Here is a 25,957-nt window from a genome sequence, read left to right on the forward strand (position 1 = left end):
ACGCTGCTGGGGATCAACAGTGGGAGAAGGCCTTTGCCCTCGTGTTCTGCTAGAGGGCTTCCCATAAGCATCTCTTTGGCCACTGCAGGAAACTGGATGCTGGACCAGGCCTTTGGTTTGATGCAGCAGGGCTCTTCTTGTGTTTGTTTAATGGGTACTGATGATGTAAATTTCCCCCAGGAAAAAACAAAAGCAAACCCTAAACATTAATGCAACACCTGGAAATATAAATCAGTTGTACCAGCTTTACAGCTGTCCATACTGTTTGTTTCAGCTGTTGAGTATGTGGCCCATAAGTGTCTCCTAGCCCCTACAATCACTTCCACTAAACCAGATCTGACTTCTGCCATCCTCCAGTCCTTCCATAGAATTCAAGAGTTTTCCAGGTTATCCCACATAAGCCACTTGCATATAGAAAAGAAGAAATATCTTTATTGGTAGAAATTCATATTACAAAAACATAACCCTCCCACCCCTCCGCAAATTATCTCAAGGGAGTTTTCCTAGGCTATCCTTCAATATTTAGAGACCTTCTGCCCCTGAGTCTGACAACAAAAGCCATGTCTAGAACAGAACAGGAACAATTTTCTTCTGGAAAATAATCAGGCCTCACTGAGCCTTTGCCTCCCCCTTTTCAAAGGGAATGAGCAGTGGTGGATTTCAGTCTGATGAAATATAGGTCAAGGAGGTATCACCACGTGGGGGGCCCAAAGCGTGAAATCAGCACTTCTTGGTCATCAAGGTCCTTCTGCACTTTCTTCCGCATGTAAAAGATGGGGCAGTCACGGCTGAAAGAGTTGAGAGAAGGGTGGGAGTGACATGGAATAGACAAATAGCAGGCATCCTATGAGACTGGCAGAAGAGACCGATGATGCTTAGAAAGACTAGCAGGAGAAGAAACTGGGTTTCCCCTGCAGGAAAATGGGACCAAGAGAATCCAGAAGTCTAGGCTCACACTATTGTCCCTGCTTCTATCAACTTATGTAGGAGAAGGAGGTGATAGCATGGACTGCACCACTTCAGACTGCAGGTGGTGGATTCTGGTTTTGGAATGTTCCTCTATGGAAATACTCTACATAAGAAAAACAACTAGTATAGCAGGGAGAAAGTGCTGGATTGGTTTATCTATATGCAAGGAGGATAAAAAAAAACACTAGTGGAACATTCAAAAATGGTACCCTAGTCCTACAGTAGAAAGAGATATAGCCCATTCTACCACCTGTGTAGTACAGGAGTTGCTACCTGCATGCACCAGGCCTTGGTTGCCATTGTTTCCCAATTTACACACCTGTATGGCCCATTCCTCTGTTGGAAAACCCAGGCAACCCAGCTGATTACTTTCCCCCCTCCCCGGGTTAGGAGAGCAGAAGGCTCTCTCCACTTCACCCTCTCCCGGCCGCTGCCAGCTTCTGACAGGTGCTATATTTATAAAGGTAATAAACATCTTCGGGAGTACCACCACCCCCTACCTCTCTGTGGGAGCCATCTGTTTGCTGTTCTCAAACCAGCCTGATAAGCTGCTGTAAACACCTGGGGGTGGCGTAAAGTCATATTTTAGCCCACTATCCCGTGGGAACGGGCAAGAGCTGGTGGCGGCTATGCGAGGGCGTGGTGGGTGGCCAGCCCTCACCTGGTACAGAGCACATCCTCGTGCAGGCTCCCTTGGCACCGCTGGCACTGCGTCCACAAGCGCGAGAACTTCTCCTCCAGAGAGCTCAGATGGGTCACCTAACCCAGGGAGGGGGGAAAGAGAAACAGTAGTGACAGAAGCCAAGCACTCTGACTTGATTGCTACTCAGTATTTATAGAGCACTTTTGAATCCTCAAACTGCTTCACATGACATAGATTATGTTGTTGTGATCCTCACAATTACCCTGGATAGGCAGTTCAGTACTATTAACTCCACAGGGACTGGAGAGAAAGAAAGGGGGAGAGGAGATAGCAGAGAAACAGAGAGCAAGTGTTAGCTTAAGGCTGCCTAGTGAGTTCATGGCAGTGAAATCAGGAACGTCCAGGTTATATCTTCAAGTCTAGTTCAGATGTTCCATCTCAGTCCAGTGTGCAGGCTTCCCAAGTTCCCATGACCTCTGAGGTGGGTGGCCATTTCCTTCTACCTGACAGCCCTGCCAAAGATCCACTTACCTCCTTCTGGTAAAGCTCAGACTGGCGGCCCAGACAAAACTTGCACACGGCACCTGAAGGAGAGAAGCATGTCAGAAAGCCATTCCCACCCAATCCCATTTCTACTTTAGAGTTCCTTTTCCCACACCCATTCTGAAGAAAAGCCACAACCAGGATGGCATGGAGATGAACCCAGTCACATTTCTGCTAGGAAGATGTGGCGAATGAATTCTGATCATGCTCAGGGTCTGACGGATCTCCACTTTTGGGTCCGGGAAGGAATGTTTTACTGTGTCAGATGGATCAGTGGCCCAGGTTTGGTCTGGCCCTTCACTGAAGGGTAGCTTGGCTCATTTGCTTGAGTAATCTGAAGTGATTCGTTCTGCCATCTCCTTGATGCTATGCACCTACTTTCTGTGCATTGCAATCTAGTTTGCAGCATGATAGGACCATGGAGAGGACCCTCATCCCAAACATCCTCTCTCTCTCTCCCCCTTGTGCCAATAAGGCCTTCAGGATATCTCCAGTAAGTTCCCATAGAGAGCCCAGGATCCTTGCTTCTGGCTCTTCTCTATACCACCCACTATGAACCACTCCCCTCCCAGACAATCTAGGCACCCTGGCTGGGCCTGTCCCCTTTTCCAGCTCCACATTTCTTTGGAAAAACCCAGAAATCTTCATTTTCAGCCTCTCTCCCCCAACTTCCAAACAGCCCCTCCCTCTCCCACCTGCAAACTTGATAAAGAGGGAGAAGAGGGGAGTTAGCAGAGGTGACAAGAGGTCAGGTTATCTGCATATACTGCAAGCTCTTCCTGCCGGTAACAAAAGCTCAGCAGAGGCAGAACTTCGACACAAACACACATACTTCATTCTGTGGCAAGTTCCGGCAATAGGATCTTGCAACATGCACTGCTGGTTAGAAGTTTAGGATGGGGGAGGGGAGGGAACTTATTTTGACAGACTTTGCAAAGCAGAGACAAAGACAGCCAGGCCTGGACAAGATCTCACCATGGTGGTTGAGCACGGCCCGGCAACCAATGCAGGTGCTTCGTTTAGTAGCAAAAGCCATGAGCCCTCCAACTTTGGCTGTCAGCACCGTTTTGCAGCGGGTGTGTTCCCCCTCTGCAAGGGAAGGAAATTAAGGGTCAAGCACACATTCCACGTCATCCACATATACACAAGGGAAAGTGTAATGGAGGGGAGAGATCAGTACTCGAGCCTTCTCTCACCCTGGACTGCCTTCATCATTGCTGTGGGTGGAAATGGATTGGTACCCAGATTTCCCTAGAAGCATTCCCCCCCAGAACAAGCCATTTGTGCCTGTATATTCATCGGAGGTTCTTAGTACAGTTCCATCCCCTTCTTTGGGATGACTTTGGGGAGTACAAAAGCTGAGTTTTCACCTGTGGCTCAAATGAAGGGTGGGCAGGATTTGTTTTGGTGAAGGAACATCTAGCCCCTGCCAGAAACAGGGGAAAAACAGCTTGGAGTAGGAGTCTCTCCAAAAGATAGCCCACACTTTTCTTCCTACCTACTCATCTGTGGGGCAGGGCTCAAACCTGGAGACACTTATTTCTCTTGAAGGTCAAGTTCCTAGGGACAAGTTCCTCGTGGTGTCACAGATAACAGACAAAACAAACAAACCCTCCTACTGAAAAGGTCTGTAGGGCCACATGTTTAGATCACTTCATTAGATGCTGCTTTGGAGCTCACAAAATGCAAATAAGGTGAGCATGCTCTGTTTCCACCCAACCCCAGATGCAGAAGCATGTGCCGACATGTACTCTGAATGATGAGAACGATGAGTAGAGTAACAGGGGTTGGGTATGTATTCCATAAAAATTAATCCAAAGTTAGAAGAGAATTACTCTTGCAGGATCACAGGTTTATTCCTCTGTCTTCCAGAGAAGACACTCCCACAAAGCACAGCTCAAGCCTGGCTCCAGTTTCGCTTGGTGTTGGACCCCAGTGATCACACTCACTCAGCAGAACATTCTGTGCCTTCCCCTCTCCCAAGATAGGCTCAAAGATGCGCAAGAGGGGCTTGGCAAGCTGCTGCTCCAGGTAGTACTGAGTGTCAATAGGCAAGTTATTCTCCAGCACATAGATGGGATCCTGAAGAAACAAAAAGGGGAAAGACATAACGCAGGGAGCATTGCTGGGAGGGGGGGGGTTGGGTGGTGAGTGCGCATTGGCACATATAGAGCACTCATCTCTCTGCCTCTGGAGTCTTGTTACTTAATCAACTCCACCCTGGCAACCTGAAGGCTGCGTATGGGGAGTGCACATGTACACATACGTGTGCATATGTGCAGGTCATAACTTGGGAAGTTCAGGGTAGCAGCAACTGGCTTCGGAGATCAGGTCAATTGCACAGCATCAAAACAACTAGAGCATTTTGGCCTGAACACAGAGCAGTTGGGAGGGTGTATGTGCAGGGACAACTCTGAAACCTACCCCACCAGGAGTTCTTGCCACTTGTCTAGAGGTTTCTCCTTCCTTCCCCAGCCAACTAGTTCAACAATGAGGAAGAGGGGAAAGGAAAATGGCAGAAAGAGAGCAAGTGACGCACAAACACACACAAAAGGATTAATTAAATTTAAACAAGACCCACCACAGGCGTTGTTAATCTACTGAAAATGGGTGAGGAAAAGGAGGCTCCAAAACTTGCAATGCAAATCACTGAAGAACACAGGGACTAGGAAGCTGCCTTCTATCGAGCCAGACTATTTGTCTGGCTAGCTCAATATTGTCTACACTAACTGACAGCACCCCTCTGGCAGGGGTCTCTCATAGCCCTACCTGGAGATGCCTGCGACCTTCTGTATGCAAAGCAGGTGGTCTACCACGAGCTACAGCTTCCCAAGCCCCACTTGAGTTGTTGCTACCAAAATGTCTTCATTCCCAAAGCATTTTGTTGCCTGAGGGTCCTGGGTTAACAATGCACATAATGATGCAGTTTTGCACCTGAACAGGTATATGCATAAAAGTGGCCCAAACCCTCCCTCACAGAGTTACTCCCTATTTATTGCCCATTACATCCCTCTTCCCCCACTCACTTCAGATTTCATGTACGCTGCAACGCCTTTGGCAGCACCGATGATGACATACGGTACTCGGTCCCCCAGGTTGGGAGCGCTGCCAGGATCTCGCCGACGCATCCTAAGGGTAGAAGCCATGAGAAGATGTTAGGTGGGTCAGAGTGCAGGGCTGCATGTCGGACTCGAACCAACCCTCAAGGCTGTGTTGAGCAGGAGAAAACACTACAGACTGGGACCGAGGAACATTGTCAGAGGCAGGAGGGATGTGGGGCGGGTGCGTGTGTGTGCGCAAGAGCAATGACTTTAAAACAGTAACTTTGGACGAGTCCCTCAGAAAGAGTTGAAAGATCTCAGCTCAGTCATTCAGTAAGAATTCAGGCATTTAATGTTGCCTATCCCATGCTGTGGAACACTTTTCCAGCAGAGATTCAGCAGGCATCCTCGCTTTTAACTTTCAGGTGTCTCTGCAGCTGTTTAATTTTTATTTTTGATTAGCCAATCACCTTAATGATTACTTGCATTTGTAATTTTTAAATGGTGTTTTATGTTTTGACATTGTACACCACCCTGATATTTTATGATACGGTGGGATAGAAATACTTTTATAAATAAATAAAAACGTGGGAGACTGAAAAGCCTGACATATGTCACCAAGGTGCGATTATAACACCACCATTAACATACTTTCCCTGAGTGGAGACACTGCTGAGAAATAACCAGAAAAAGTTACAGCAAAGAATGAAACACAAGGGCAATCAGTATAGCTCTGCCTCCCCAATCAAGGCGGCCTCAACAGGGAGACTTTCACCATCTAAACTCTTGTTTATCAAGAGGCAGTGAAGCAGCCAAGCAAAAGGAGCAAGCCTGCCACACCAGAGGGTGCCTGTTGGCGTGTGGCAGATGACAAGGCTGTAGGCAGACAGGAAGCCCACAGCAGGAGGGGTGGGCGGTACAGGAGGTTCCACTTGCAGCTGCACTGGCCACGACTATTTCTGCCTTTCCCTTTGGTCATGCCTCACCAGCCACCCCACACCCACGCACCTTTTTCCGCCATCCTGAGGGCAGACTGGCGCTTATCGCTTAGGGCAAAGAAACCTGTGGGGGGGGGGAGGAAGAGGGGAAACAGACAGTCCACAATGCCCTTTGCTCTCAAAGTCCAAGAAAGGGGACCACAGATCAGTGGTATAGCAGATGCTTTGTGCACAGAAGGTCCCAGGTTCAATCCCTGGCATCTCCACTTATGAGGATCTCAGGTGACAGGGGTAGAAAAAAGACTCTCTGCTTGAAAACTTAAGAGAGCTGCTGTCAGTCAGAGCAGATAAGTGACGGTCAGACTTAGCACAAAAAGGTAGCTGCGTATATTCAGTCCTTCCACTCCCAAGTCTTGACATGGGGTGTCTTGGGGCCTAGGTCACCACCCTTGCTCTCTTCTGCAGTGATGCATTTCTCCCTTTCTCCAAAAAGAAGTTGAAAGAAACGTAAGTCGCTTCTTCCCTCCTTCAACTCACCGTTCAGCCAGCTCCACATGAGCCTGGCGCCCTGCATATTCATCCGCCGTGCGTGTCAGTTCCTTGGTGATCACCAACTGCGAGATGTCAACTCTGTTGCACAGCAGATCAGAGATCACCTCCTTGGCATGGGCCACAGCACCGGCAGGGTCCCTGCAGAGAAGCAAGCGTGAGATAATTTAAACTTACTCTCTCTTTTCCCCAGAACAGAACTGTTCCCAAAGGAATCAAAATTCTGATCTCAAACAGACTTTAGAAAGACTGGGATGCTGAAGATATTTCAAGATGCTGAACAGTTTGCCATTTTCGGCAAACTAGAAGTTTTGTTTCAGCATCCAGGAATTTGAAATAAACATTGTTCAGTCCTGGATCACATATGTACCCACCTCCTCCCCTGCCCTACTACTCAAGAGGCGCTCATCAGGCCAAAGGTCAGACCCTACTTGGAATGGGGCTTCATCTCAAACACCCACAGACCTATCTATGAGCAGCTTCTGCAGACAAGTGTTGATGAGGTTTGCCACTAGGGGGCAGTTGTCTCGACGCACCGTCTCGATGCCCTTACAGTCCATCTTGTCATGCATGTCAGGGTTGGAGGAGAAATAAAGGCCAGCATAGCGCTTCTTATTGATCAGGAGGTAAGGGAAGTACACCTAGCAGGTGGGTATGTTGAGAAAATAGAAAAGATCTGTGTTATCACACATGAGGAGCCTTTAGGCACTAAGGCCAGAACCTCTTTCAGAAGATTTACTAAAGATTTTTTTAAAATTAGATTGGGTTTCAGTGACTGGAAGAATATGGGAAGATGGGGGTTAAAAAAAAAGTCCTCAGGGTTGGAGAGGATTAGATTTTCAGTTACAACAAACAATGGATGTTTTCAAGTACTTGCTCTGTAATTGTACAGGGTTTGAGGGCCACTGGAGGCTTCTCCTTAAATGCAAATAGCATTTTCAGAAAGACCATTTTAATCCAGGCTATGGTTGGAGGAAGGAAATTAACACCCCCACTGCCCACCCCGTGTGATTCCGAGGCTGCTCAGCTGCAATTTATATTAAAAGAAAATATGCACATTGATTGCACATTATTAGACAACATGCCTAGTTTGGGCCCTCAGGGTAGATGCTATTGCATTTGACAAATGTTCCTCAGCATGCACTAACTTACTTGGTCTTTCCCCCCATCTTTTTCTTCTCCCTCCATCAACTCCAAATACCATCTCTATTTTCTGCCTCTTCCATTAAGCATTTCGAGGATCTTTATAAACTGAGCCCATGTTGGAGGGAAAGAGAGAGGTCCATTGCCCAACTCACCTTCTCAAACTCCAGTTTGATGGGGGGAGTGAAATGGCTGGAGACCCAGGCAGCTGCATCCCGGCCTATCTCCATAGCCTCAGCGACTGAGGGCACGCCCAGTCGGCACATGACGGAGTCTGTGTCCCCATATACTACCTGTTATGGAAGAACACTAAACTAAAAATTTTGAGAACTATTACCCATCTCTCTGTGCCTCACAGTTTTTCAGCTGTAGAATGACTATGGCAGCTGCCTCTACCACAAGCCACACAGTGTCGCTCTCTTTTCCTTTTGCAGCTTCTGCTTCATTCCTTTTATTCCACTGCCTTTGCCACTTTTCAAGCCACAAGACTCATTTCCCTCCTGATCATTCTCTTTAGTCCTCCCTGCTGGGGTCCCTCCCCTACCAGTGTCTCTTGAGAACGTAACACTGCCAAAAACAGTGTGTGAGGTGGCAAAACAAGGCCCACAACTGAGGTGGAATAGGTTAAGTGAGTTAGCTTGGTAGTTTTTAATTAGATTCCTACATGAGATTTGCTTTATAATATAATTGACAAACAAGCATTTTTCTTATCAATTAAAAGCTCTCAAACAGGCCAACATTCCTTTCCAATTCAGTTAAGAGGTTCAGTCAGTTATTGTCAATACTGCAAAATAAATGGCAGCAGATAACCTTGCATGAAACTCACCATGTGAAATCGTACAGTTATAACTCTAATACTGGATCTAGTGACAGCAATTTTAATAATTATTACTCACTAATGTGCTCTATGAATGCACTGCCCTACTTTAAGACTATTTTCAGAACTGAGTTCACATTGCTTTATGCTTTAACTTGAATTCCTGCATAGAGCAGGGGGTTGGACTCAATGGCTTTATAGGCCCCTTCTATGATTCTTAGCTAACTTTAAAACACTGCTGTAGATGTCCTCCACCACTCCCATTACTTCTTCCTTTTTCTCACAACAATAGCCCAGTAATATAGATGGAGCCCACCCATTCCCCTCCAACCTACTGGGAGGAAGGGCAGGATATAAATCAAATAATAAATAAAAACCTTAGCATCAGCGCTGTAACCATTGGCAACAGTATACTTGGATTCCACCAGCTGCTTCGTCCTCTCAATCATCTGACGCCCAAAACCAGTCACACTCTGGAAAAGAGGCATAAAGATGACATATGAAGGCTTTCTGGGGGGACAAATGAAAGGCCTCAAGGAGATTCCCACTGACAGTTGCTTAAACATTTAACCCAAAACCCTGCCCTCCACCCCATCCATATAACCCTTGCTACAGGGCTTTCCTCAGGCCAATGTGTCGCTCCCACTAAAAACCACCAGAGCCTTGGGCTTCCCCAATCTATTGTTCCATAAAAGGCTTGTTATTTAAAAAGTACTCTCCAGCTTCCCTCTCATGCTCAAGGAAGCTTAACATACTTTTTAATATATATATGAAAGTCCATTTTTCCAGAAACAATGGGCTTTTCAAGAAACAGATCCACCCATACTGAACAAGATCTCTGTGGGCATCACCCAACCAGGTAGATCTTTCTAGCAACATCTGTTAAGTGGTACAAGAACACATCCTTCCCATTAATGTTCTTCTCAGCTAAGGTGGGAACTTCATCTCTTCACAGCCAGGGCAGACAGAAGTTCCTGAGTTTACAGAGGTCAGCCTGTTTTGTCCTTTTAGTTAAGTGGGAGATGTTTTGGAGATTGATCTAGCAAGACAATTTTTTGCTCTGATCCAGTGAAGCAATTCTTATAACTCCCTCTAATAGTGAACTCAGGTGGCGAGTGTCGACAGAAACTGAGCCAGAAAACAAGGCCATCAAGAGTAAAGCAGGGAGGTATCAGCACTTTCAGGGAAATGCTAAGATTTGCAAAAGAACAAATAATCTTTTAAAAAGAAACTTAAAGGGACACCAGCCCAACTGACTCAGAAGCCACAGAATGCAGAGTGTCAGTTGGAAAAGAAAAAATTAAAATGGGGGATGGAATGACCTGCTGGAAGAGGGCATGGCTGGCTGGCACACTGAAAAGGAACACTTCTATTAAGAGGCAAGGATACAATGCAACGTTTTGTTGTAGGCTCTAGTTGTGTTCTTTTTTTTTACTCCCCCCCCCCAGTGGTAACAGTACATCCACAAGTGTTTATATGGGGACAGTATTCAACAATACGAAAACAATACTAAAAATATTCTCCCACTGGCTAACCAACCTTGCAAAATTAAAGCTAGAAAAGCCAAAATCCATGAAGTTCAGTATTTCATATTCCATTTCCAAGAGTGACTGAGCAGATACCAAGCAGGCCTTCTCCTGCCATTTGTTCCCAGCATCTGGGTATGCAGGGGTATAGGCTATGTAGTTTCCATTCATCTGTCAAGTTTACAGCTAGCCTTTAGATAGCTGCACACTTCATGAATATGGCTAATATTTTAAAAAACTAATCTAAGCTATTGGCAATCAAAGCACCTCATAGCGGTGAATTCCATGGAGTTAAACCGTGCTTTGTGTGAGCAGTACTTCCTTCTGCCTTTCCTGAACCCACTGCCAATCAATTGCCAGAACGTCGTTTCATTTAGAGGTTCAGAAAGGTTACTCCATAAATTATGACAAGCCACAAGCAGACAGCAAGACAAGACCAAGGATCACTACAGCAAGGATACCTACAGAAATTCACTCCAGTCAGCTCCAGTGATAGCAAATGAGGGATAACTTAATAACCACCTGACTTGCCCCACACACACTGCTGATATGCAACCAGCTGATCTGATAACAGGGAAATATGTACTAGTAGTTTCCTTGTGTTTAATTGACGTTAACATATTGTAAAATTAAATCATGACCTGAGAACTCTTCTAAGTTTGGGGGGGGGGAGGCTTACCTGAGAGATCTCAAGGCAAGGCAGCTTGCCCACTTGGGCTCCAGTGAAGCCATAAACAGAGTTGGCGCTGACCTTGAGGGCCAGCTGCCGTCCGTCCAGCACTTGGCGCTTGAATGGATCAGTCTCCTGCTTCAGCTCACCCTTGGCCCTGAGCCAAAAATGGGACAGAGTAAGAAAGGGTAAGGAATGATCATCAGTGATTCTGTCCTGACCACTCTGACTAGCCCAACTTGCTAGGAAATAATTTGCCACCTGAGAGACCCAAATACACATCCATTATGTATATTTCCTAACTTTTAACAACCAGGACTCTTGCCTTCCAAACCTTCTGGCCTCTACATTACTAGATGGCATACCTTTGCTACGCACACACATACACAAATCCTTTGCCTGCCACTACAAAAGCTAAGATATTCTGGCTTCCATTCCTAGATCTCTTAATACCCACTCCAGGGTTCCAAGCATTTTAGGTATCTCTTATCCCCCCCGCCCACATCCTTCCCTTAAATTCACTCTTGTAAACAAGCCCACAGAAGTTGCTTAGCCTGCTGGGGGATGGAGAGCTCCTGCCTTCTGCATTTCTATGCTGGATGAGAAGGAAGGGGCTTGTCTCCTCTGGCATCCCACTTGGTTTCTATGCTGGGCACAAAGGGGGTGACAGAGTGTTTGGCCCCTCCTCCCTGCTCTCCCTTCTTCCTGCTTTAAGCCCTGCACATGTGCCTCCCACTTTACCTCTTACGGGCAGCCAGCAAGTTCTCCAAGATCTCAGGCAGCAGCCCTTTGCGAACAGACACCTTCACAAAATGATCCCCAGTTGGGGTGCGAATGAACTGCTCTGACAAAAGCCTAGTGGGAGGAGGCAACAGTCCATCAGAGAGCAAATTCCCTTGGGAGCCTGGCCACTAGCCACTTCCATTTACACACCATCATCCCAGTCTCCAATCCCTCCCTCCCTCCAGTAAGTAACACGCGCCATTTGGGTAGCTCCCATCCTCACACTTCCAAAATTCCCTTACTCATTTTATCCCCAGTAAGACCTTGCCAGAGACAAAAAGAGATCTCCCTCTTTTCTATGGGACATCAGGAACTACTGATGGAGGTGAGGTGGGCTTGCACATTAACAATGCTTGCTTGGCTATCCCTCTTACTTAGGTTCTCCCATATTAGGCATTAGGAAGGAGCGTCTCCCTCCCACCCCAGGGCTGCAATACAGTTACTTGGCTCCTCCCATACTTAGGCTGTTGTTCCATTCAGTTAACTGTGCAGCCCAGCAAAAGGTGGCTGTTACTATCCTTTTCTACTCACCCATAGCGCTCAACCGCCCCCTGTTGCAACAGTGTAGTATAGCACAGGTTGTGAGCCATCATGATAGAAGGGTACAGGGAGGAGAAGTCCAAGGTGGCTATGGGCACATCATAATAGCTACAAGAGAAGAGTGTGTCTGTTACACTCCTCCTTCCCACCTTCATACACAGAAACGCAAGAAGCTGCTACACCACTGACTCAGGTCTACCCAGGGACCCAATCCTTGTTCCATCTCTCCCACTGCAAGCCGCACACCCCATTCATTCTCATCAGAATCCTTTCCCCTGGGCTAGAGATTTCTCCTCCATTGCCCCCAAAGTGGAGCAGCCTGATCTCCAGCCCTCATATCCTCAACACTGTCCCTTCCTTTCCTCCCATTCAAAGCTTTGAATCTCGGCTTCCACCCCCCCACCCCCGATGTAACCCAGTGCTTTCCTGCACCAACTCCCAACAGGCTGCGTCCAACACCAGGACCATCTTCACCCTGACTTTAGACAGGGGCTGAGGGAGGCTTGTTTCCCTGGCTTCAGTTCCAGCTGCCCTTACCCTTTCAGCGGTTCAATGACAGTGGCACCAGCATAATCTTCGCCACCTTCTGACTTTACCACCGGCATAACCAGATTCTGTTTCATGGCCTTTGGATGGAGAGATGATGTCAGTTTGGGGTCAATGTTATAATTGGCTAGTCATTTGGCTACTGCGATTTATTACATCATCACCACCCATCACGTCTATCTGCTCTTCTATACATGGCACTCTTGAATGGCTTTAAAAGGGGATTAGTCAAATCCATGGAGGATAATGGCTACTAACCACAATGGCCAGGTTCTACCTTCACTGTCAGAGGCAGTATGCCTCTGAATAACAGTTGCTGGGAATCACAGGAGGGGAAGAGGGCTGTTGTGCTCAGGTTCTGCTTCTGGGCTTCCCATAGGCATCTGCCTGGCCACTGTGAGAACAGGATGCTGGACTAGATGGGCCACTAGCCTGATCCAACAGGGCTCTTCTTGCGTTCTTATGGCACTCAAAGTGGCTTTCTACACATGGCATTCAAGGCAATTCCTTCCTGGTGACTGGGGCTAGCAGATCCAAAAATATGTTGGCAATTCTTCCTTTAAAGGGTAGGGAGTTCATATAGTAGCCAGAGAGCTGAAGCTGCCTACAGAGCAGATTGTGACAGTGGAAAGCAGGGAGAGGACAAACAGAGGAGAGGTATTATTTATCTGTTTATTATTTATTCAATTTATATTCCACCCTTCCTCCCAAAGGAGCCCAGGGCGGTAGAAGAAATAGCCTCCCCAAGGCTTCTTTAATTAAAGTAGAAGAAAACCTGTGTGGTGTAGTGGTTAGAGTTGGGGAGTTAAAATATTTACTCAGTCATGAATTAAGAGAATAGGCACCTGTAAAATGTATGGGTGGAGGAGGAGAGGAAGCAATCTAACAGGGTTTTTGTGACAAATGATATTTACAGTGCAATTCTATGCATGTCTACTCAGAGATAAGCCCCAATGAGTTTAATGGGACTTGTTTCCAGGTAAGTGAACATATAAATACAGCCTTAGAATGTAAAGTGCTCTGCACATTATTTAATAATTTAATAAATTAAATTGAGAACTACTATGCACATGTTTAATAGCGTAAAGTCTCCAAGATTCAAATAATTTATCTGAACCCTTCTCTGTGGCCCGAGACTTCCCTTGTCTCCATTCAGAGTTCATGAGAAAATCCAGGTGCCCTCACCTGGCGCAAGAGCTGAGAGACAACCTTGATTTGCTGGCCACGTGCCAGAAGATAACTAAGAGGGACACCAGTGACTCTTGCCATCTCCATGTAGTTGATGACACACATGAGCTTCTCCAGAAGCCGCAGGGGCAGGTAGGCATCCTTGAGGCAGTACACGGCCAGCCGACGGCGGGATTGGTCCGAACCATTCTGCAGGGGGATGGGGAGAGAAAAGGCTTGTGAATTCAGGAAAAGCAGATCATACCTTTCCTTCCGGATGAAGAGAAACAAAAGAAAGCAGATGTGGTTCAGCGGGAGAGAACAGGTTAAATCCCTGACATCTCCAGGTAGGATTGGGAGAGACAGTATGAGCCCAGCATGTATATTAACAGAAATCTTAAAGTAGTTCTCATCACACAGTGCTTTGCAAAGGGCATAAATAAAGATAACTTCATGCCAGCCCTTGAGTCTAAAGAACATTAAGAACTGTAGTTCTGGGAGGAATGGGAGGCTAAGAGTGTTCCCCAGTATCTATCAGGAACATTGTATGGCTAATCCAAGCACTCAGGATATTTCAGGCATCAGAAGAAAGATTCTCTACAACAGGGATGGGGAACCTACAGCCCTTCTGATGTTACTGGACTATGGTTCCCATCATCCCTGACTATTGGCCATGCTGGCTGAGACTGATGGGAGTTGAAGTCCAACAACAACTGGAAGGCCACAGGTTTGCAACCCCTTTTCTATTAGGAGAAGCTACTATGGATATTGAGGCAATCACATTAAAATCAATTATACAACAGATGCAAGATGAAATGGATGGTCAGGAATAAAAGTCACCAAAGGTTTGTTCTACAGACAGGAAAACTGGTGAGCCATATGGTTTGATTGCCAACTGTTACCTGCAAGTCTGTGATAATAGAGTGCTGCACATCTTCTTTCTGCTCTTGCAAAAAGTGATAACTGACAGCATTCAATGTATATGAGCGCAATTTGTAATCCCGCAGCAAAACCTGGAGAGGGGAGAAACAGAAGGGCTAAGCTAGGAGACTGAACATGGTCCAATGGACAGAATGCTGGCCTTGTATCTGGGAGGCCCTGACAGTCCCCTGTAAAATGCGTCTATTAGCCTCCCTTACCTGAAGCAGATCAAACTGGACTCTGCCTTCCATGTTAATGACTTTATTCTCCCGCCGGCCCATCTGCTTGGACTGGAAGGAAGAATCACGGATGACAGACTTACGTGCAGGAATACGGCCCAAAAAGGGAAACATCTGGACCTGGGGGATGCAACAAAGGAAGGTGTGAGGCATGGCAGCAGGATAATAGCAGTGCACAGAGGATTATAGGTAAGGCTACAACACTGTGTAAGTTAATTGGTTAGATTCATGAAAAGTGCACCTGGGAAGATTTTCAAAATTATTTTAAATACCAGGTATTTTGTAAAAATTTCAGATGGCAAATGCCACCTCAAAGAGGTATTCCGTGTGTGAGAGAGAACACATCTTTCAGGAGGATGTTTGCTGCCACATGTGTGTGCATCATGGGAATCGAAAAGAACAATGGACTGGATTCTAGCTACCTTAGTTGCACTGAGGCTGCAATCCTAACTGCCCTAACCTAGGAGTAAGCCCCATTGAATTCAATAGGACTTTTCAGTAGACATGGTTACTGCAAGGCCTTATTGAAATAATGACCTAGTTCCTATTGAAATCAGTGGAACTTAAGTCTTGAGTAACTTGTCCCATTGATTTCAACAGGACCTAAGTGTAACTAACTCAGACCAGATCCAACTGAAAGGAGAAGTCTACCCCCATTCCCACCCACAATCGTAAGGTGGACATGGCTCAGCTGGCAGCCTATCAGAAGATGGGCATCTGTAAACACAAGAGATGGGAAATTCTCCAATATATGGACTCCTTAAACAAATCTATTTGCTTGAATGGCTGACCCCCAGCCATCTCCCTGCCACCATCCACTTCTCCTCCTCCCGTGTTTGCACGGAACACATTTTTTTATTTATTATGAATTGTTTGACTGTGGGGTTTTGTTTCTTTTTAGAAAATTCAGTTTAAAAACTATTAGAAAAAAAACCCTTAGACTGGATCCAACTCTGGCGTTTTTTCCGCAAAACTCTTCTTTTTGCCTTATGTACAAATGTATAAAAAGATTTAATCAATTAATTGATTAAATTTGTACTCTCAACTAAAATGTCTTTAATTGGATGAAATCCTTAGCAATTTGAGGCAAGTAAAGCACCGAGAAAGAAGACTGTGTTCCTGGGAAGCATGGGGTGGGGGAGGGGAACGAGTGCAAATCCGATACTTGTAAGGAGCAGCAGGCACAGGGCATGCACGGAGAAACCAAGGTTTACTTCAGGGTTTGATGACTATAGAAATAACTGAGGTGATTCAGGATCACAGACTTTGTTTTCTTTCTGCCCTGATGTGACTTCTCCATGATGATGATGTTGCTCGTTGCAGCCACAGGTCCCAGAGCTGCTAAGATGGCCCATTAGGCAAGGCAAGAGTCCATAGCTGCAGCTGTTGGCATGCTCTTTTCCAAGCAGCTGATATTGAGAGAATGAAGAGGAGGTGGGTTTTCCCCACTCATATCCCAGATTATGGGAAATAGAGAACAAGTTTTTAACTGCTCCTGCTTTTGTTCCTGTCTGCTGATGCACATGCACCTACGCACACCTCTAAAGGTCAAAACATATCAAGGTGTACAGATGTGCCTTTGCAAATGTGACAGTTCATGCATTTGGTGGGGCAGGAGGCGGGGGGCAGTTTCCACTGACATTACATCCCACAGATTTGAAAGATTCTGTACTCCTGGCCTAGAAGGACAAAATGATGTGCAACCTCTGTTTCAACACAGGAATAGCAACAGAATTGCATCTGGGGAGGCAGGTAGAATATCTCCAGCATTAGGGAAAGTTGGGCTCACCTTGAGGGTCTGGGCACGGCTGATGAGATAAGGAAGGTCAAAGTTCTGGATGTTATAACCAGTAATGATGTCAGGGTCCACTGTTCGTATGAATTCTGCCCAAGCCTGGAAGAAAGTTGTAATATCTGACGATTTGAAGTTGCCATATATTGAGACCACTGGGTCTATCTAGTCCAGTATTCCAGGATCTCAGGCTGAGGTCCTTCCAAGCCTTGCCACTTGATTTCAGGAGAGACATAGCAAAAAGAAAAGAAAAGCCCCTAAAATCTTGTGTCACCCTCCTTCTCTCAGGTTTCTGGTGGTCTAAATAAGGAAATCTCTGTTGAATATATTTATAGCTTACCTTTTAGGGTCAACCCTTTTCAATGCAGCTTCCAACATATAACTCACGGTACATAACAATCCATTTAAAACCAAAGAACACCCTAACGCTACAGGTAATAAAACAACAAGAATCAGAAATAACGCTAATCATATTCAGTCCAGTAGGAACAATGCATTCAGATAAACATGAAGCACCAAGCCATGCAGAACCAAATCAAATTCTTCTGTAGGAGAAAGCCATTTTTAAACACATTGGTCATCAGTCCCCAGTTAAAGGCCTGTAATGATGGGGCCATATGAATTTCAACTAGGACAGAGTTCCCTAGATGTGGAGCCAGGGCTGTGAAAGCCCTGTACCCACATCCCATACCCACCAACATAATTGATCTCGGGGGGGCACACAAGTAGAGCCTCTGAAGTGGGTTTCAAAGTGCAGGAAGGCTGATAAATGGATGATGTTCTCCAAGTCAAACTGCTTAGGGCTTTAAAAGGTCAATACTGTACCAGCACTTGTAAAACTGGACTACAGAAACACATCATCAACCAAAACAGGTGGTACAACACAGGCATCACATGTTCTGATTTCCTGGCCACCACCAACATCCTGGCAGGTGCATTTTGCACCAGTTGAAATTTCCAGATCATCTGCAAAGGCAGCTCCACCTAGAGTGCATTACAGCAGTCCGGCCCGGGTGTCACTAAAGCATGAGGAACTGAGGCAAAATCCGTCCTCTCCAAGTAGGGTCGCAGCTGTTATTTTTAAGCACTTTTTTTTGTTTTTATTCTCCCACAGACTAAGCCAGTACATACAGCTGCACACACCCTTTTTACACACCATTCTATCATGTTATTCAGGACCTCCCCCACCACCACTGCTCAGCTTCTCCATCCTGTATCAGCACCACAGGGCCATCCCATTTTCCAGCCCTGAAATCGCTACCATTACCTTGAGCAGTTCCTCCTCCTTCTGGAAGCAGAGCACTTGGGAACCAACAATAGTGGCACAGTTCTGCAAGGTGAAGACATTGCGCACGAAAGGATCCTTCTCCCCCTGGCGGAGGACCATATTGGCAATCTGGATCACTGGGTCTTTCTCCGGTTCAGGAAAAATGCCTGAATGGGAGGGGGAAAAAAAACCCAACAAAGAATGGGACAGTTAATACAAAAACGGAAAGCTCTCCACTGCCTTTCAGGGACTATGTAATGGGCCACCTACTCTGAAACCTAGCAAACAATTAATCCTCTCTCATGATTTAACTCCTTCCCTTAACATAACCACACCAAAAGTTATTAATCTGACAAGATCTTCACACACTGTCAGGAGCAGGGTGTCTCTAAGCCTCAGAACTAGTGACATCCTGCCCCGATAATACAGTAAGACTAAGCTAGAAATTGTTCACTCTGAAATCAATTAAAAGCCTTTCACTATTAATCCACTGTTCTCACATAGCTGTTTTGTTCACCCAAAGCATCTGTTTGGCTCATACAGCTAAGGCACCCTTAGCCACTTGCCCTGGGCAAACAACCATTGTCAGCTTGCCAGGCCTCCTGCACAAACCACCACTCAACACATTATTTTTAATGGGCTACCTGAGATTCCCAGCTCTCTCTAAGAATGACCTAAAGAAGAGCCATCTCAGTGATAAATGTATGCCTAACTGAGAAAGCCTATTTATGCTGAGATCATTTTAGGTTTACAAACCCTTGCCATTATTTAGAAAAACTTGTGGAGTTAGCCAGCAGGACTCTGGCTAACTAGCATCCCACTTCCAGAACCTAAGCCTTCTCAACCCTTAACCTTCCTTGATACCTTTGCGACCAGCACATTCAATATCAAAACTGAGCACACGCAAAGGGGCAATGCGTTGCCACTCTCCCTCAGGCGGGTGGCTAATAAAATCCATCCAGGCCACATCAGCCTCCATCTGACAGAGTGACACCTATGGGTAGAGAGAAAAAAGGAAAATTAATGAGGTGTTCCTATAGTCATTAACAAAAAGTCTTCAGTTTTGAAGATCCTTGTGCTTTCCTAACCTAAGTCTGCACACACTGTGTTTAAATCTTCCAGAAAAGATGTCCTCCTCTAGGCGCCACCCTAACCAGGACCCTAGACATCAAACTTTGGCCAGATCCATCTAACTAAGCATCATGCCAATGCACCCATCTCCACTCACATCTTTCCCTGGAGGCTCAGTCCTGCACCTTCGGAAACCTGCCCCCTCCCCACCCCAGCACCTTGGGCGGATTCTCCTTGCTGGATTCTCCAGCCGGCTGTTCTTGTCGCAGGCGATACTTTCCAGCAGGCAGTTCAATCCAATTGCAGCCAACAACATCTTGGTCCACCATGAACCTAAGTTGGGAAAGAAATCTTGGGTTTGATGGGAGCTGGGTAGAGAAGCTTGAAAATTTACATCTTCACCACCAACCTTAAATATAATGCAGTAAAAGAGAAGCGTTGAGGGAGAGTGGGGGGGCATTGAGGGAACAGAGACAAACAGGATTTTCAATAGATCCTTCTCATGGGGCACCAACACACTCATAATCCATCCGCTGTGCTTGTATCCTGCTTGTAGCTGCGTTCCACACTGCAGGATCCTGGCCATTTGATTTTGATAAGCAAGTTAACAGCACCTCAATGAACACACACATGAAAATATGTGTTAACACCAAAACCTCATCCAGTCCTCTCACCTTAGTTTCTGAGCATTCTCAAATGCTACACATTTCCAAGCAATGATGAGGGCAGAAACCTCACTCTGTTGAAGCTGCATAGCTCTGGCTGGTGGAACAGAGCAGGATAAAAGTGCCTGCTTTCTGAGGAGGGAAACAAACAAGCAACCTTGTTTTGGGGGAGTCGGGGTGCGGAGGAGGGTCCTACCTGATTTCAAAGTCAATATTGGATTCATAGGCTTGATAGTGGTGCACTCCCAATGTCCCACACCGTAGTCCCTGTTCCAGCAATCTCTTGGCTGGAGCGATTAGTCGGGGCATTGCCATAGTAATTTTCAGGAAGGGTACAAGATGCTCGCCATGGTAGCCGTACATGTCTGAAGTAAGGGGGGGGGGAAGAGTCTTAGGGCACTGGGGGAATTCAGCCTCCTTTGAGGACTGTGGATCCTCTTACCCCAAATCCAAATCTCCTGCTCTTTTTACTTCTCTTTTGACATCAACAGCTTTCAGATGCGCATCTTCCTTCTTCTCTCTAACTTTGCACATGTAGCGGAGATTGGAAACCCTCCAAACAGTAAGTTCATCAACGTCACAGTTTTTGTAAAGTTTCCCACCTTGATGCTTGGCAGCAATTCTAACTTGTCACAGGCTACCAAGTATGTGGATATGCTACTTACAAGCACAGGCTGGGGTAGCACTAAGATTGGTCACTAACTTTAGAGCTCCTAAACACTTTTACACCAATTGTACATGCAACACTACCTTATCTATCCAGGCCCAACTTAGCCGTTACAACAGCACTGGAGAGTTAACAGTCAAAGCAGCATGAGGGCACCACTGGGATTAGGCATGAAAGGGCAACATTATTCAGGGTGCTAAAAGAGTGAGGTTGCTGTGATTTTAAGGCACAGCAGGCACCCCAGATCTGGGTCTAACCCAGGTGTGGGGAACCTTTGGCCCTCTAGGTGTTGCTGAGCTAGACTTTCCATCTGCCTCAGCAAGCATGGCCAAGGATGGAAGTTGTAATTCAGCAACAACAGAAGGGCCAAAGGTTACCTACACTTGGTCTAACCCAAGATCTTGCCAGTCAAAGAGGGTGCTCACACTCTCTTATCCCCCCCCCTCGTGCTCACTTTGTTTGTTGCAGATCTCCACTGCCAGAACAACTTGGCTCACACCATCTTTATTGGATCGCATGTCGCGGATGACAGCTGCATTCAGTTCCCGCTGAAAGTCAGCCAGGTGCTCTGCTTGGAATCCTGAGAGAAAAATTCGGAGAAAAAGGAAGGGGAGCAGGAAACTGATTAAGCTGGAGAAGAAAAGAGGATGGTCTGGGGCCCTTGCTTCCCCCTGTATCTGAACACTCACCAGCCTGGGCAGGAACATAGAAATAGGGGGCAAAACCATGGATATGGCAGCAGATACTGTTGCCAGCTAGAGTGACACCAAACATCCGCAACACAGGAACTGGACCCTGGGTGGCTCCTGGGAATCCAGGGAGGTGAGAACCTGCCTCAGGAAGAGAGGAAGGCTCGATCAGTTGTTGAAAATAATATATTGTTTTTATTTATTTACTGAAATTACAATGATCTTCCCACTAAAAAAAAATCTCCAGGGAACTGTAATATAGAAAGAATGCTCTAGTCCAGTGGTTTCCAAACATTTCCCGCATGGACTATGTGAAAATTGCTGAGGACCTTGGCAGACCACTGAACACTTTTTCTGCTTATTGTAGCAATTGTAATGTGCTGCACTAGATGTTGTATGATTTTTAATTAGATTCATATTGCTTCTATTATTTCTTACACTGTATTTTATTGTATTACCATTTGTATTCCCATAGAATTCAAACTGTAATATAATAAAATACAATATAATAAAAGAAGCAATAAAATTACAATTAAAAATCAATATGAATATTTAATCCATTTGATCCACGGTACACCAGGATGAAGCTCATGGTCCACGGACCACAATTTGGGAACCCCTGCTCTAGTGTTTTAGGCCACCTCTAATTTAAACTTTTTTAGCAGAATCAGCCCAGTTTGATTTATATAGAAATAAGTTCTACTCAGAGTACACCCACTGAAACAAATGAACCTGTAGTCAACTAAGTCCTACTTAGAGCAGTGCCACTGAAATTAATGAACCTAAGGTAGTCATGAATATTAACTTCAATGGGTCTACTCTGAGTGGGACTAGCATTGCATACAACTCTTTATGTTTGTACATTTTTTATTCCACAACCATAAGGGCTAGCAACTCCCATTTCTTTTCTTTCAAAATGAAAGACAAGATTTTTTTAAGGCTTTGCACACAGATTTCCAAATATGCTTTCCTACAAGTTTGCTATGGTACCTTCCTTCCACCCAGCTATCAGTAAAATAGGACTACAGTCTCTCTGGGGAATTCCAGACTTTGCCCATTCCACCCAGTATGCAGGGCTAGGAACATTATGGGTCTATTCTAGCTATCAAAAGCCCCAGGAATTTTAACAGCTTCAGACTTCCCCTTCAGTAGCAGAGAGCTATTGTTTAGTAAGGAAAGGGATTACTTAGTTTAGCAAACCCCTTCTCAGGAAGAAGAGAACCAGGGATTCCCAGCCCATCCATCCTGAAACACCTTCAAGACCTCTCCATTGGCATTCAACCTGCTTACGCACTTACCCACATAATAATCCAGTTCCACTTGCTGGAAACACAGAGCCTCCTCTTTGGGATTTATTTTGGGAGGCAGTGGCCTCTGCCACTTTGGATTCCGCACCGATGAGAAAAGATTACCTGAAGGGAGCAAAGAAAGACAGATCAAACGTGAGCATCAGTTTCCTTTTGACCAATTACAGATCCTCAGTGGCTAAAGATCTTGCACCTCCCCAGTTTATTCTGCTAATCAACAAGAGCGGGAAGATGGTGGGGGGAAGCACCAAAAATAAACATTAAAAAAGGAGAGGCAAAGTCTCACACTGGTGTTTGAAAAGTGTCGCCTTAATACAATGTGCCCAACATGTTTTAACATTACTCAGGGGCACAATTAAAAATTACATAATAAAACCATTAGAAATACCAAATGCTAAATTAAAGCAATAAATGTGAATCTTGGTATGTCAGTCCTCAATCCTTCTGGTTCACTGTCCTAAGTAGTCCCCTTCCTATTTGGTACCCATGTACTCACCAAGAGGGATGGCATCAGGTGTCAACTGTGCTTCCTTCACCTCCAGAGCCATCTCTGTCTCCACCTCATCCAGGAAAGCCAGTTCCTCTTCAAACTGTGAGGGGCCATCCTCCTCCCAATCACCTCGTAGCCTTTTCCGTTGGGAAAGAGTAGGATCCCCCACACCAGGACCTCCCAGGGAAGTCTTCCTTTTGTTTTCCATCTTGGCAAATCTAGAAAAATGTAGAGTGTCCCATATCAATAGCCAAAGCTCTTCATCATAAATGTCAAGGTCTTCCCCAAAGGCTTCCACAGCTCCTCCTGGTTACATAGCCAAAGCAGAATCAGAAGGGGATGGTGCCCTCCAGATTATGTTGGCCTACAATTCCCATCAACCCGTGAGCATGACCAATGATCAAGGATGATGGGAGTGATATTCCAACATCTGGAGGGCACCACATTGGCTCTCTCTGAACGAAACCATGAATACTCCAAAACCCCCTTTGTAGCCATTTTCCACATTATATGTTGCTAAAGAGTCTAGGACCTCTACTCTCATGGAATTGGTGTGTTCCTGCCACTACACATACCGATAATAGTAGTACCAGCTTTCACCTCCTCCTGATGCACTACCAACCTTAATATGTATAAACTTTGTTTGTATTGAAGCAAAGCACACAGAGAGAAGATGTCATTTTATTTTGCTGCATGCATTTGCACTGAAAGAAGAGCTAAACTGAAGGTCTGGCGATGGTACTTCAGGCTTCAGAGATATGTAAAAACAAAAGTATGCTTGTTTGACTGAAAAGCAGCCTCAGAAGCTGCAATCAGCAGCAAGGACAGACTGCTTAGCATTACCCCTTTCTGCCATTTATCCATTCAAAATCCTCACTACAATTGCTTTCCCACCTGAGCAGAAATGTTATTGACTTCCTTATCTCCATCCTCCCAACACACACAACGAGCAAAGAAAAATTCCAAGCAGATAAATAGCAGGAAGGGAAATGGTTAAGCAACTCCTCCCCCTCCAAATTGTTTCTCTGCTCAAAATGACAGTTTCCATCAGCTGTTATTCCAAAAGGCAAACAAAGAACACATTCAACCTTCCAGGATAATATATCTATTGTGAGTTTGGTGCTTAGTTCTCTTTAAAGCAAATAAGGATGGTCATGATGAACCAAACTACTAGATCATCAAGCATTCATTCATCACTATCAGGGCTGTACTCCATGCATTTCACATAATTCTTTTTAAAGCCATTTCCCGGCATTGCTTGATGAACCATTGGTTTGATCCAGAAGGGCAATTCTTATAGTAACATGCCTGAGCAAGCAGCACCAGAACCACCCACCCAAAAATCCTCCTAAGGATTATATGCCTCCAACCTTCAGATAGTTCCCAGCTACCCACCTCTCCCCCACAATTAACCCCATCTATCCTATGCCACAATAATCCACTCTCCTCTTCTTGCACCACATACACCTTGCCCTAGTTTTCCACAGGGCCTCTACTGATACCTCTCCCAGAAGTAACCCCCACACCACCTCCAGACTTTCAGCATCCCTCATCCACCCCCTTTCATTTGCTTCCAAGTGCCCCCACTACTTCATACACCCTAGCCCATAAATCAGGGGTGGAGGGACCAGTGGCCCTGACGATGTTGCTGGACTCCAGCTCCCATCAGTCCCAGCTGTCAGGGATAGTCAGGGATGATGTCAGGGATAGTCCAGCATTATCTGAAGGATCACAGGTTCCCTACCTTAGTCTCTCCCCCAAGGAACACCAGTGGGCTCACACACTTCACCCACCCTCTCCCCACACCGGCAGCCCCAATCCCCATGAACGTCCACACACGCACATCACGATAGGAAAACCAGCTGCATACCACTCTCCATTCCCCCCTGTACACTCTCACCTCAGTCCCCCTATTCCCCGACCAGTCTCCCGCCAACTAGTTCAGAGGAGGAGCCTGCTTCTCTCGGCCCTTGTTGCCATGCCAACCCTCTTCCCATTGGCCATCGCTGCTCCAGCACGTGACTTTTCCTCATCCGGGGAGCGACGAGAATTTCAACACGGCCTGACGCGAGTGATCGGCTGCAACACGCATTCGCATCCCTTCCAGCGGTCGTTCGCCGCCGCCATATCTAGAGTGACAAATTAGCTAACCGAGCATGCGTAAACGCCCGCGGGCCTTCTGCAGTTTGGGCTTTGGCTTAGGAAAGACATTTTTATGTCGTGGATATCTAAACCAGTGTAGGCAAAGGCGCATGTGTACTCAGCGATATTGCACTGGTTAAGGAACATTGACTGATTCATAGAGATAAGAGACACTGTTTAGCGGTGACAGAAACATGTTTGAGCCCTCCCGCCAGTTTACTTCTGGGAAAGTTGCTGACAAAGTAAGCACAGAGCAAGCGCAAGGATCTGGGTGCAGCCAAGTCCGTTCGTTCATTCATGTTTACCTACTACATTTATATCCCGCCTTTCTCCCAATGGAGCTTAGGGGGGTGTACATGGCCCCCCTCCCATTTTCACAACAAACCCTGTGAGGTTAGACTGTGAGCTTCGTGGCTGAGTGGGGATTTGAACGTGGGTCTCCCCAGCCTTAGTCCACCGCTCTAACCACTACAACACACGGGCGTAATTCTTGTTTCTTTGTTGGATGCGGTTTCACTTTTCCCACCTGAAGAAGCAAAGGGGGGGGGAGAAACCTCCAAGATGCCAAGAAAAAATTCTTGTGAAGGTAATCCAAAATGTTTTATTAAAAGAAAATGAGCCCAACACGTTTCGGCCACCTCAGGTTTTGCCTTTGTCAGGGGCTAAAAGTTAAAACATACAAATATGTATTCAGTAATTTGATCTTACTGGGTTTTATCATACAGTTCAATATCACATGGTATGGGAAAAACACAACAACCATTATACTCACATACTGGAAATGACTTCCGGGAAGGGTGACTTCGCTTGTGCCTGCTTTTGAGACGGGCTC

The 25,957-nt window shown here is 46.0% G+C and overlaps 1 protein-coding gene across 3 annotated transcripts; it reads right to left on the reverse strand.

Annotated features, from left to right (window-relative positions):
• On the reverse strand, positions 1 to 25,091 carry POLD1 (DNA polymerase delta 1, catalytic subunit). 3 transcript variants are annotated; one of them, XM_061589578.1, is made up of 27 exons: positions 24,827 to 24,869; positions 22,990 to 23,201; positions 22,485 to 22,598; positions 21,187 to 21,327; positions 20,952 to 21,077; positions 20,027 to 20,195; positions 19,384 to 19,498; positions 18,959 to 19,088; positions 18,095 to 18,261; positions 16,825 to 16,929; positions 15,015 to 15,155; positions 14,778 to 14,888; positions 13,894 to 14,085; positions 12,700 to 12,788; positions 12,154 to 12,270; positions 11,581 to 11,694; positions 10,849 to 10,996; positions 9,021 to 9,116; positions 7,982 to 8,119; positions 7,149 to 7,324; positions 6,672 to 6,824; positions 5,182 to 5,284; positions 4,105 to 4,237; positions 3,131 to 3,244; positions 2,144 to 2,196; positions 1,631 to 1,728; positions 1 to 788 (listed from the first exon to the last, which is right to left on the reverse strand). In XM_061589578.1, the coding sequence occupies exons 2-27, from the start codon at positions 23,189 to 23,191 to the stop codon at positions 692 to 694; spliced, it is 3,342 nt and encodes a 1,113-aa protein (XP_061445562.1). In that variant the 5' UTR covers positions 23,192 to 23,201; positions 24,827 to 24,869; the 3' UTR covers positions 1 to 691. The 3 variants fall into 3 exon arrangements, with proteins under 3 accessions (XP_061445562.1, XP_061445563.1, XP_061445561.1); XM_061589577.1 differs by lacking the exon at positions 24,827 to 24,869 and adding an exon at positions 24,884 to 25,090 and having other exon boundaries at positions 2 to 788; XM_061589579.1 differs by lacking the exons at positions 7,982 to 8,119; positions 24,827 to 24,869 and adding an exon at positions 24,884 to 25,091.
• Between the last annotated feature and the right edge of the window lie 866 nt (positions 25,092 to 25,957).

The sequence above is a fragment of the Rhineura floridana genome, chromosome 11, assembly GCF_030035675.1.
Source record: "Rhineura floridana isolate rRhiFlo1 chromosome 11, rRhiFlo1.hap2, whole genome shotgun sequence".
Taxonomy (NCBI): domain Eukaryota; kingdom Metazoa; phylum Chordata; class Lepidosauria; order Squamata; family Rhineuridae; genus Rhineura; species Rhineura floridana.